General features: G+C 40.6%; 1 protein-coding gene across 2 annotated transcripts; it reads left to right on the top strand.

Annotated features, from left to right (window-relative positions):
* The first annotated feature begins 4,955 nt into the window (after positions 1-4,955).
* Positions 4,956-8,705, top strand: LOC307149361 (interferon-induced, double-stranded RNA-activated protein kinase-like). 2 transcript variants are annotated; one of them, XM_079855648.1, is made up of 10 exons: positions 4,956-5,672; positions 5,772-5,810; positions 5,978-6,097; positions 6,745-6,855; positions 6,931-7,071; positions 7,251-7,431; positions 7,514-7,651; positions 7,741-7,842; positions 7,950-8,012; positions 8,093-8,705. In XM_079855648.1, exons 1-10 carry the CDS (start codon positions 5,167-5,169, stop codon positions 8,216-8,218), a joined length of 1,527 nt encoding a protein of 508 aa, XP_079711774.1. In that variant the 5' UTR covers positions 4,956-5,166; the 3' UTR covers positions 8,219-8,705. The 2 variants fall into 2 exon arrangements, with proteins under 2 accessions (XP_079711774.1, XP_079711773.1); XM_079855647.1 differs by having other exon boundaries at positions 7,248-7,431.
* Positions 8,706-13,236: the final 4,531 nt, after the last annotated feature.

Genomic DNA, 13,236 nt, shown 5'->3' with positions numbered 1-13,236 from the left:
CAAGAACTGAACTGACTTTGCTGTTGGTGTTGCCTTCATTGTCAAAATGTTTATTATTATATATTCTTTTCTTTGGTTTTGATCTTCATATTTGTCAACTGTTCACTATGGAATTCATTTTGTGCCAATAATAATGAACGTAACTTTTCAAGAAACTAATGAAAATATAAATTGAAACTGAATAAAATGTCTTTGAAACTGAAAAAGAATAAATCGCAGGAAATATTTTTTACTTCGTTTTTAATACACTGCATGTTTTGCTAACTATTTCTCATATTTCAATCGCTGTTCTGAACTTACAAATGCGCTTCCAGAGTTTTCATTTACGCTTCTGGAGTTTTCGTTTATGCTTCTGGAATTTGCTCTGTGAGTTACTCTGGGGCCTGTACCATGAAGCCGGATTAGGTGGCTAGCCAGCTATGTTTCAGCTTAGTTTCCGCCAACCCTGGGTTTTAGGTACTATGAAAGTAGCTCGGCTTTAATCTGTGTTCGTTGCCATGGTATCTTACGCTGCACGGCTAACCTGCTCCGGGGCAGGCTATGTTCTGGATTCGAGATCTCAGACTGAAGTTTGACCAATCAGCTGAGAGCAAAGAAACATATAGGTGACGTAACTCATTCCAAGTGTCTGTTGCAATGACTTCACCTTTTCTTCCAAATCCGGTGGACATCTCAGCGCAAATTGTTTGACGAGCACTTCGTAGAGAAAGAATTTTTAGCCAGACAAAATCCCCTTGCCTTAACTGATAGTTACTTGTATGAAAGATACAGATTTTCCGCGGAAGGAATTTCTTATCTTTGAGAACCTCTTGAGCCGCACATAAAGAATTTAACACGTCGAATTCATGCACTTACTGTACCGCAAATATTGCGTTAGGTTTTTTTTTTTTTTTTTTTGCAAGTGGTACATTCTTGCACGGTGGGTGACGCACAGAAGCTATGGGAAAACACGGTTTGTCAAACCATTCGTAAGGTGGTCCTCGCTCTGCAGGAGTACATGAAAAGTTTCATTAGTGTTCCCCGGACATTTATCGACCATGTCCATAAAAGAGGGCTTTTATAAAATTGCCAGTAAGATATATTGATAGGGTGACATCACATGAACACTTTTTTTTTCACAAATTTCAATTGCAAATTTCACAAGTGTATACAATATAATACATGTTAAGAATTATTTTGAAAAAATTTTTTTATTCTTCTTCTGTTAATCTTTTGATAGGATTCCCAAGTCATTGCAACATGTATGCAGTCTATTGCTCCAATCTCCACTGCTCTAGGGGAACATGAGGCAGATTATGTTAATAGGAAGTCCTATCACAGCCTTAATGTTCAGGTAGAGATGATGTGAATATGTGAGATGATTATTTTCTGTGAGATGAATCTTTAAATTAATAGTAACATTAACAGATATAACAATGATTTACTAAACATTTCGTCTGCAGACGACTTGTGGTCATGAACATATGATCAAGTTTGGATGCCAAATGGCCTGGCTCCAGTGCTTGTCTCACGAATTTTCCGTGAGTCTGTGTTGTGTCAGCACTTTGAGGAAAGCAAGTTAAATTTGGTACAATACAAAACACTGTTAATTTGAACTGAGCTAGAAAAACCTACACAATAACCCCCTATCCTGACCCTCAGACAGGGCCACAGCACCGCTTCAATGTGGCCCTCAGTAAAACCAGAGTGAAGATAGAGATGACCTTTGGCATCCTAAAGGCACATTTCAATGGTGTTCGGCCCTTAAGAGTCACCAGAGCGGGCATCACAGATAGTAGCTGCATGTGCCATTCTGCACAATATAGCCACCAGTAGAAAGGAGCGAGAAACACCACAAAACCAGCTTCTCCCCGATGACACTGACCCGATCACACTTGACCACCCAGCTGGTGCAGACGTAGATGCAATCACCATACAATATTACACTTAATAAAAGTTTTATTGGTTTTGTGGGATGGGAGGGAGAAAGAGAGCAAGAGAAAGTTGCATTAATAAATATTCATACTAAAGTGTTACTTGGTTAAATAAGTTATACTAATATATATATATATACATACTGAGATCAGTTTTATCCAGCTGTTTGATTTTGTTTGGAGCCTCCTCAGCTCACAGTCAGCTCCTTTAGTGTGCAGTCTAGTTCGAGTCTCCTTTTGTACAGGGCCCTGACTGAGTCTGTTTCCACCTGAAACATAATTCCACCACAAACATGATCATTACAAGTTTTCTGGAGGCTCATCAAAATCACAAAAAGTTCCTTGACTTCCTACAAACACGGGACTGACTGTAATTTATGTCAAGGGTTTTAAATCCTTACCTTGTTCACATTTCTTCTGAAGCCCATTGAGGTAGAGGCCTCAGTTTCTGGGGCAGGTTGTGAAAAATCCTACAATAAAAAAGATGTGTAAGGGCCAGTCCCTTTATGCCACACATTCAAATGTTTTCCATAATAAAAAGCCCAGAGCATTCACATCAGCAACTGTCTGAGAACACACAGACAGAGTGTCTTCATTTCCTCCACCCTAATAAATAAAAATAGGCCAATGTAAAGCATAACTGTTGTAAAGCAGGTTATGTTTGGTGTTCTGTCTGCTGCATACTGACCTCTGTGTGGGAGACTGTGTGTGTGTGTGCTGGCTTCAACAGGGACACTGTATTTCCCTCTACTGCAGAACATACAGTCAGCCATATTTACAACTTAAAAAAGTAGTAATGTATTGCACACATACCCAGTGTTACTTGCTTAGAGGAGCCAGCACCAGGGTCAGATTGTAGCACCTGTAATCCCATCCATAATCGGCCGTCCCTTATTGCCTACTCAGAGCCAACTACTCTGCCACAGTGTATTCTGGTTTTCTGAATTTAATTCTTTATTTCTGTTTTCTGCAAACAAGTGTTTGTGATAAAATGTTCACAAAAATAATAAAAGGTTGTGGTAAATACTCACCACTTTGAATTATATTTTTTATATTTTGTCTTTATCTGCTGCCAAGAACATTTGGAGTTGGGGTTGCATCTAAAAATCAATGAATATTAATTTTTCTTAGTACCGGTAGGCTACATGCACATTTTTATATATTATGAAAATAGGCTATAGGCTATATTACACGTATAGGCTACACATACATACATAATTTTACATAAATATAGAACGTATTTGTTTAACTTACACATTAACAATCAGCAATCTTTCTCCAACAGTCTTCTCTTGCTTTGGCAGCAGAGACCGTATTGTTTCGAGCTTGAAATACATATTTAAATTCATCATAATTATGAATGATTATCTCTTGCTCATCCGCGGAAAAATCGCGACCCGCGATTGGTTGTTCAGTGTCGACGTCACTCTTTTATGTGCACGCGCGCGTGGAGTAATCATAGCTTGAGGATCAAAGCCTGAGTTGACAGAGAAAGTTGATGAGCTGCATCATGGTACCAATAAAGCCTGATTGCATCGGTTTGGTTTTGTCAACTCAAAACTTATCCTGTAACCCCGAGTTTGTTCAGCTACCTTCATGGTACAGGGCAGGCCCCTGGTGTGGAGTAATGATGCTCATTAAATATGCCCTTGTATCTGAGCTGCACCAATCACATCAGGTTATCTGATATAGGCGGAGCTAAACAGAAGACGACAGTGCTGTGACGTCGAAGTCATTAGTAAACATTGCAAGATGGCTATGAGTTTCTGGGGGTTAATTTTCCGCCAGATATCAACAAGACCTAAGTTATTGCATAACCCAGAGATAATCTTGCTGATATCATCTTTTACACCTTTGGGAGGCCATCTATCTATGTTACTATCTGGGACTACATTAAAATCACCCCCGAGAATACATTTTGCATTCATGTATTTAGTTGATAGGTCTATAATTCGTTTTTCTAATTCATGGAGTAAAATCAAATTTGTAGATTTGCAATTAGTACCATAAATATTAGCAATAATATATTGCTTATGAGAGTCCTCTAATATGATTATTAGCCACCTTCCATTATTATTACTCTCATTATGAAGAATTTTGCCCCTGAAATTCCCTCTGAGAATAGCGACCCCTGCTGATCTATTTGTACCATGACTCAACCAAATGTCCTGACCCCACTGACTCTTCCAAAAATTGTAATCAGCCTTTGAACTATGCGTTTCTTGTAATAAATAAAAATCGTCCCTTTTGTCTTTCAAAAATAAAAATACAGCCTTTCTTTTATTTATATCGCGGATGCCCCTAACATTAAGAGAAACTAAAGAAAAAGACAGGATAAGAAAAAACTTGAACAACAACCATAGGTCCTGGTTTACTAAGTAGGCCTAGAACAATACCCGGACAACCCTTCTGTGTTAGGATGAACAAGATTTACACAAGCCCTTTTTAAGAACTTTCATTGGCTAAATATTTGTAAAACGGACAGACAGACGTAAAGGGTGACCAACACCATTGATTTATTGAAGAAGAAGAAAAAAAAAAAAACACCACCACCACCAAAAAAAAAAAAGGCCACTTCAGAGTGTACACACTTCAGGGCGTGTGCTCTGCACAGGTTGAGCCCTACTGTGCACGTGCCTGCTATTCATTCATATGTGTCAAGATAAAATGTCAAAATTAGTTTGACAGCTGATCAAAAATATGATCAGATTATTCCAGATCGTGTCAGCAAATGTTTTAACATACCTGTAGATTTAAAAAGCTCAAAGTGTTTAAAATCTTCATATCGTCACCTTGGTAAATGTGGTATGACGTCATGTGGTAAAACGTGAAATCATTCGTCACGTATACGTCAGAACAGCGAACTTATCGTTACCCTTTACCTTTGGTTATGAAAGCTCTTAAATAATGAATGAATATTTAAATAAATAATTAGGAGAATAATGTTTTTATGTTATAGTAATTTTCCATTTTTTTCTGAATAGTGTGTTGTGTATATTTTAACTAAGCAATTGAAGAATAAAAATAAACGTTTGCAATACTGACTCGAAACTTAGAGATGGGATTTGTACAGTTTATATACTGTCTATGGATGGGAGCGAGGAATCGAACACGGAAGTTCTAGAAGGCTGGTTATTCCCACACGGAACTCTTGTATGAGTTTTGGACTCTAGACTCTAGACTGACCAGAGAAGGAGCAGGACAAGAATCTGACAGCGTCTGATCTGTATTAAAACATTTGGACAGAAGCAAAATGTCTGCCGACTCTGAAATGGAGAGGAAGATCGTTGACTTCTTGAGACAAAATGGCAAAAGCACAGTTTTAATCATTTTTAAAGAATTCGGAATAATCAAATCCACCGCGAACAGACATTTGCACAACCTAGAGAGATCAAAACAGGTGTTTAGGTCTAACGAAAATCCTCCTGTTTGGGATCTAATGGAGAAGAAGAAGAACGAGATCAAACACACAATCAAACCAGAGCAAAAGTCTCCGACGACAAGAGAGACGAGAGAGACGAGAGAGACCAGAGAGACAAGAGACTCATGCGAAGAGATTCAAGAGAAACATGTGACGGATCTGCTGAAATCAGGAGGTTTAAAGGCCCGTCATATCGCCAAATCCCTGGGACTGCCACGACAAACCATTAATAAACAACTGTACATTATGATGCAGGAGGGAAAAGTACAGAAATGTAGCAAAACCAGCCTCTGGACACTGAATGACGAGGAGAGCAATGAAAGTTACAACCAAGAGAGGTTTGTCTTGTGTTTATTTTACAATCGTTATTTATAAGGACTCTTTGCATTTGGTGTGCCAATCTGTTTTTATTTTTTATGATTTGTTATTGATTATAGCTCCTGTTCCAGTGATCATAGACTGGGCTCAAATTCAGGGTAAGCAATATTTTGTGTCCACCAAAGTAACTTGTTTAACTTACAGTATAATATTCAGGGGAAAAAACATTAAAACTAAATGTTTTAAATGAATGTTCTGTTGATAGGATCATGCATAATGATTTGCAGCTGTATATTGCTGTCTGACATGTTTCTATCATCTATAGGTTGTCTCAGAGTTTTGATGTGATCACAGAGCTCGGTGAAGGAGGCTTTGGATGCGTTTATAAAGTAAAGCATAAATTTGATGGCAAGATCTACGCCGTAAAGAAAGTCGTCTTAACTGGGTAAGATTATACAAGTCACAACAAAGTTATATCTAATTTTAGAAAGGACAGTTGTCATGAGTATGTGGTATAAAAAAAATCACAGAATTGACTTGTATTTATGCATAAATTCATTCATTTGTTTATGCATTTATTTATTTATTCATACATTAATTTATACATTCATACATACATGCATTTATTTATTTATTCATGCATTTATTTATTCATACATTCATTCTTACATTAATTTATTCATGCATTTATTTATTATTTATTCATACATTCATTCATACATTAATTTATTCATGTATTTTATATGTATTTCTTCATGCATTAATTCATACATTTATTAAGCATTCATTCATGCATTTATTTATTAATGCATGGATGCATTCATTTACTCATGTATCATGCATTTATTTATTCTTACATTCATTCTTACATTAATTTATTCATGCATTTATTTATTCATGCATTAATTCATACATTCATTAATTTATTCATGCATTAATTTATTATTTATTCATGCATTTATTCATGCATTTATTTATTTATTTCATGCATTTATATATTTATTCATGCATTAATTCGTACATTTATTAATGCATTTATTAATCATGGATTCATTCATGCATTTATTTTATTCATGCATTTATTTGAAACAGGAAAGCTGATTCCGAGGTGAAGGCATTGGCCAGACTAGATCACCCAAACATAGTGCGCTACTTTACATGTTGGTCAGATTCTGAGAACTGCACATCAAACCAAGTGTCCAAGTAAGCAAGTCTCCATCGTTTTTTCATAAAACACTGAGTGTTCTCAATAATGACGTTTATGTGTTTTATGTTCAGCACTTCAGGTTCTTCATCAGATGTAGTGACCTTTGAGAGATCCGGAGGTGAAGAGAATGATGATGATGATGATGATGATGACGATGACGATGTCAGTGATGAAGTCACATCAGGAATGCAAAGTCTGAGAGTGACAGCAGAGTAAGTCCAGCAGTCGTCTTATGAGATGTCACATGTAAAAGAATATAATTTAGCGTGATGGTCCTTTAAGAGTGAACTATTATTACAGAGTTAGCTCAACTGGTAGAGATAGAATATGCACACACTGATAAATATTAACCTACAAGTCAAGCCTGTTCTTTCTCTCTGTGTTTCAGCAGCAGGACGTATTTGTTTATTCAGATGGAGTTCTGTGAGGGAGGAACTCTGACTACATGGATAAATGACAGAAACTTTAGGGAAATTAAGAGAACCACAATGGATATCCATAAAATATTTTATGAAATTATCAGTGGAGTGGAATACATCCATTCAAACAATCTCATCCACAGAGACTTGAAGGTATTTCCTTTTAGTTGATCGGAGGCAACTAAACTTGTGATTGAACAGATAAGCATTTTACCCATATGTACTTTCCTTTTAGCCTGATAACATATTGTTCGGCTCTGATGGCCAAGTGAAGATCGGAGACTTTGGGCTGGTGGTGCATCAGACCACAGACAGCGGTGACCCCATAGAGAGGTCAAACAAAGGAACACCACCATATATGAGTCCTGAGCAGGTGATGACACATTTATTGTCTCTCAGAGAAACATTTAGACTAAATAAAGACACTTAAATAAATTAAAATAACTGAATTGTTTACCCTAGAAAAATGGGAGGAATTATGACGAAAAAACAGACATATTTCCACTTGGACTCGTATGGTTTGAGATGCTCTGGAAAATATCTACTGGTAAAGAGAGAGTGAAGGTCAGTTGTATTTAATGACAGTATGCATTACCAATATCTGCGCACACACACACACACTTTTTTTTTTAGTATTTAATCCGTTTTTGTTTTGTTTTTTGACATTGCAGCTGTGGCCAGATCTGAGAAATCAAAGGTTTCCGGAAGGCTTCTGTGACAGTTATCCGACTGAAGTAAGAAACTTGATTTTACCTTCATATAAATATTGATTAAATTAAGTTTAGCCTATAATTTAGCTATACTTCTTTTTCAGAATAAATTCATCAAGCAGATGCTGTCCTCTACACCGGAGGACAGGCCACAAGCAAAAGACATCAAAGAAACACTTGAGAAATTTTTCTCTCTGGATCAGAATCTGTTAAGCCAGAAAACAATCTGAGAAAACGGCCACAGTTTGGTAGAGTCAACTCAAAATAATGTTTTACCGCAGAATACTTTAATGATTCTATTGATTCATTCATGATTTAATGAACTGTTTAATGATCTCTCATTAAGGTGATAAATAATATAAAATCATAACATGTTGAAAATTTCTTCTAGTACATTTTATATATTTCACAAGTTGCAAATCTTGTTTTACTTTTTAAAACTGCATTTTAATAATGATAGGAGGCTACTTTTTACAAAACCGACCATGAACGTCATTTCACAACATTACTGTAATGTTGGCTGCGATATTAAGATGTATTTACAATTGCTACTAAAGTATCATGTTTCTCAAAGTTGCAATTGGATTTGGTTACAATGTAACCAGAATGAAACCAAAATGCATCATTGTGTAATGCGAACACATGTTGTGCATGCTGGGAATATTTCTGCTCAAGCTTATTTTTTGACAAAAGTGCTGTATATGTGTGTATATGTGGAATAAAAAATAAAGAAAAAATATAATATGTCATTATTATGTGTTATTAATACTTACAATACGTATAATAATTCTTAATATATTGGATAAAATTTCAAACTCACATTTTGTTATAAATTATATTAGTTTTTTATAACAAAAAATTATAGTGGCACAACAATTGAATTTTGTTTGATTGCTTTTAAAAGAATGTTACCATTGTGCCTTCTAAAATAAAATAAAAATATATATATGAAAAATTCCATATGTTTTGGAAATATTTTTTAAACATATTTTCTTGACAATATTGTTTTGACTGGTAATCATTTTATAGTACCCCCCGTTATTAATGATGGAGGATGGCAATGCTTGCCTCTTTCCACTAGGTGTCGCTGTAACTGCGCTGATTGTCCTCACGTGCATTTCTGTACTACACAAAGTTTGTAAGTTCTCTTTCAAGCATATGTTTCGGTGTCTCACTATGGGATACGCCCCTTTCGCGGATTCCTCAGAAGTCCTATTACATTACGCCAGCCCCAATTGGCTGGCAGACATGACGTAGTGTCTGGGAGTGGCTACCCCACCCCTCAGTTAAGAGGAGCAGCACTACGTCATTACGACATTCAAAAACCTCTTCTCGCTTCACACCAGAAGCCTACAAACTTTTCTACGAACTTGTGGACGAATTACTGGCCACCACGCTGTTTTTCGCCTGGCTCCTTCAATTAGCATTCCAGCCGATTGCAAGGATTGTTCGACACTACGATGGCTGCAGCAATGCAGACTATCCCGGCTAGTGAGGGAGATTCTGTGCGACTCTGTTCATGCGGGAACAAAATTTCATGCAAGAACACACACCAGGTCTGCTCTGCATGTCTTGGGCTGAAACATGCTCAATTGGCCATGAAGAGCCTTCGTCGCAGGCTAGCACGCCAAGCTAGCCTGTCGGGCCAGGATCCCTTCATGACACCTAGCCCCTTGCCAGCTGCCACTCCGCAGGTATCCATCCCTGTAGAGCCGCCCACCACGGCAGCTCTATCCTGGAGTGAGCAGCTCGATATGTGCATGCCTCTGCCCAGTCTGCTCAGCACGGACGCTTGATTTCGAGGAAGAGGGACAATCGGACTTCATTCTCTCTGATGAAGAGGAAGACTTCGAGGACTCTCCATTCCGCGGGATCCACGGAAGAAGCGGGCGGGCCACCATCCTCCCCGCTTGTTAGTGTTGATCTGCAAGATGTGTGCAAACGCGCTGCAGGGAAACTAAATATTCCGTGGCCGACCGTGGTAGCAGAGACTGCAAAGTCTCGCTATGAGGGGAAGAGGCTGCCGAGTGCAAAACGGGCAGCACGACAGCTCCTTCCTGTTTTCCCAGAGCTCCTGGAGGAGGTCGCGGTTACGTGGAAGGACAATCCGTTTACCAGCAAGATGCCAGTGCAGGGTGGCTCCGTTCTCGATGTGGAGGGGATGGAAAAGGAAGGCCTTCTCCGAATGCCCCCCATGGAGCCACTAGTTGCCGCGTACTTGCAACCGAAGCGCACGGCGTCTGCAGATCCGACCTTGCCATCTAAAGCTGATCGTTTCCAGTCGAGCATGACGGAACACGCTTATAAAGCAGTCGCGCTCTCTGTCAGGGCTATGAACGCGATATCTCTGCTGACCGCAGGACGAAGTGTCTACCACGCCAGGTCAGACACACTGGGAAGAGATCTGTGTTGTCACGGATCTATCTCTGCGTCTTCAGAGATGCGCGGTTCAATCTGCTGGGAAAGCCACAGTGGTTATCCAAGAGAGAGGACGATGGCTTAATCTGGCTAATCTCTCTGACAGGGAAAAAGAAGCCATCCTGGACGCACCGGTTGTTGCAGAGGGCATTTTCGGCTCAGCTCTGACACTGATGCAAAAGAGATGCGAAGAAAAAAAGAGGGACGACGAGGCCTTGCAACTCTGTATGCCGAGAAAGACACAGACTGCACCCCCTCCGCCACCCCAACAGACTTTCGTGCAGGTTACGGTCCGCCCACCTCCCAGCTTTCGCATTCCGAAAGGGCAGAGACCTATCGTGAGTGCAGCGGGTCCGAGTGGAGTGCAAGAGCAGAGATCTGGCTGGCATAGGAAGAACTATCCGCCTGCAGCAGCTCAGACGGTCCAGTCAGCCCCTCAGCCTCATCCCCAGCCCCATCTTCAGGGAGCGAGGAGGAAGAAGAAGGCAGTTTGGAGGCAAAATGACAAAATAATTAATCAGAATACTTAGCAAAAGTTTCTCCTGCTCCTAGCTCATGGACAGCTCCTACTCCCACTCTCCGTCTCTGCAAGATTCGGAAGAGAATGACTCAGATTTCTCTTGGCACAGCTACTAGAAGACAGACGGTTTGCTCACGTGACATCTACGTCATCAAGCTCAGTTTGAGTCTGCGCAGTACGCTCAGCCATCAGGAAGTGAGTGCTTCTAATTAACTTCACTTTTCTCCGTTGAATCTAATGGGGTCGCTGTGTCCATTTATTTTACTGTCTATGGGTATTAAAGACAATACAATTTGGGTACAGGCTGCAGTTTGCCACATCCCCCCTGCATTTCAAAGGGAAAATTCATTCTCAGGTGTGAGGAGAATCTACAGGGACGAAATCTACTCCCTGTTGAAGAAAAGGGCGATAAGAGTGGTCCCACCCGAGCAAAGCCACAGTGGGTTTTACTCGAGATACTTTCTCGTCCCAAAGAAAGGAACTCGTGCCCTTCGTCCCATATTAGATCTACGTGCACTGAACAAATACTTAAGGAAGTACAAATTCAGAATGCTCACTCATGCTACACTCCTAAATCTGGTGCGCCCGGGCGATTGGTTTACATCGATTGACCTGAAAGACGCATATTTTCCCACCCCACAGGAAATTCCTGAGGTTTGCTTTCCTGGGAGTGACATACGAATACCTGGTTCTACCATTTGGCATTTCTCTCAGCCCGAGAGAATTCATAAAATGTACAGAAGCGGCCCTGACCCCGCTCAGGGAAAAAGGCATTCGTCTCGCTACTTAGGCTACATAACAACAACGATTGGTTGGTGACAGCTCAGTCAGAGCGAGAAGTGAGAAATCACACACTCATGCTTCTGGAACACATTCAGAAGCTGGGCTTACAGTTAAACACCGAAAAGAGTGCTCTGATTCCCACACAGTCTATAACATATCTGGGGCTGTCACTGGACTCAGTGACATTCAGAGCGCGACTGTCAGAGGACAGGGTGGGAAAATTCACCCGATGCCTGGCCGAGTTTCAGAGGGGAAAAACTGTTTCTTTCCGCACCTGCCTCAGGTTGATGGAACTGATGGCCACAGCCCTAATAGTTATTCCCTTAGGCAGACTATTCATGAGGGAATTTCAGCGCTGGGTAGCGTCTCTGAGGCTGGACCCATTAAGGCACTCCCGAAGGAGAGTGAGAGTGACGTCAGAGACAGTCTTTGCACTGCGCCAGTGGAGACACCCAGTGGAGATACCCATGGGTGTGGTTCAAACCAGAAAAGTCATAACGACGGACACGTCGTTGTCCGGTTGGGGGGGGGGCATTCATGAGGGCAGGATAGTGAATGGAAGATGGGGTCATCATCTGACCAATCTTCACATAAACTATCTGGAAATGCTGGCCGTGTTTCTAACATTGAAGCATTTTATTCCTTTTCTGAAAGGGCATCATGTTCTTGTGAGAACGGACAACACTCCAGTTGTGGCATATATAAATCGACAGGGAGGCCTCCGATCACTTCCCTTGCACATGCTGGCACACAAACTGATTTTGTGGAGCCATGCCAATCTTTCATCCCTGAGAGCGTCATACGTACAGGGTTGTCATGAACCAGGGTGCGGATCTGCTGTCCTGGGGAAATCCACTTTACGGGGAGTGGAAATTGAACAAGGAAGTGGTCGAACAGATCTGGGAAATATACGGCAGAGCGACAGTGGACCTGTTCGCGTCCCACGACAATGCTCAGTGTCCTCTGTTTTCTCCCTGAAAGATCAGAGCGCGCCTCTGGGGATAGATGCGCTGGCACACGATTGGCCCCGCACTCTCCTTTACGCGTTCCCACAGATAGCGTTAATATCCCCAACACTCTACAGAGTGAGGGAGGAGGGATTAAAACTGATATTAATAGCTCCGAGGTGGCCAGGGAAATACTGGCTTGGCGGAGATCATACGTATGCTGTACGAAGACCCGTGGTCTCTTCCGTTACGCAGGGATCTACTGTCACAGGCGGGGGGGGGGGGGAATCTTTCATCCCCATCCAGAACGCTTGGCACTATGGGCCTGGCCTGTGAGTGGTTAAATTTGAATACAACCGGTCTGTCTGACAATGTCATCAGAACCATACAGAATGCTAGAGCTTCGTCGACTAGGTCTCTATGAATGCAAATGGGGCGTGTTTGAGCGCTGGTGCGCGGCTAAAGCAGTAGTTCTATCATTTCTACAGGATTTGATAGACCAAGGGAAAGCGTTTTCAACCATAAAAGTGTATTTGGCTGCTATTTCTGCTTGTCACATAGGTTTTGATAATAAAACCGT

The sequence above is a fragment of the Squalius cephalus genome (genome assembly GCF_949319135.1).
Source record: "Squalius cephalus genome assembly, chromosome: 21".
Classification (NCBI taxonomy): Eukaryota; Metazoa; Chordata; class Actinopteri; order Cypriniformes; family Leuciscidae; genus Squalius; species Squalius cephalus.
The sequence above is the reverse complement of the archived record's forward strand: the minus strand, read 5'-3'. Positions and strand labels throughout refer to the sequence as shown.

Bases quoted from the DNA above. Each gene is read 5' to 3' on its own strand.
- LOC307149361 (XM_079855647.1), top strand. From the start codon at position 5,167: ATGTCTGCCGACTCTGAAATGGAGAGGAAGATCGTTGACTTCTTGAGA. The intron at 5,673-5,771 runs GTTTGTCTTGTG...TATTGATTATAG, and splicing joins GAAAGTTACAACCAAGAGAG to CTCCTGTTCCAGTGATCATA. The intron at 7,432-7,513 runs GTATTTCCTTTT...CTTTCCTTTTAG, and splicing joins TCATCCACAGAGACTTGAAG to CCTGATAACATATTGTTCGG.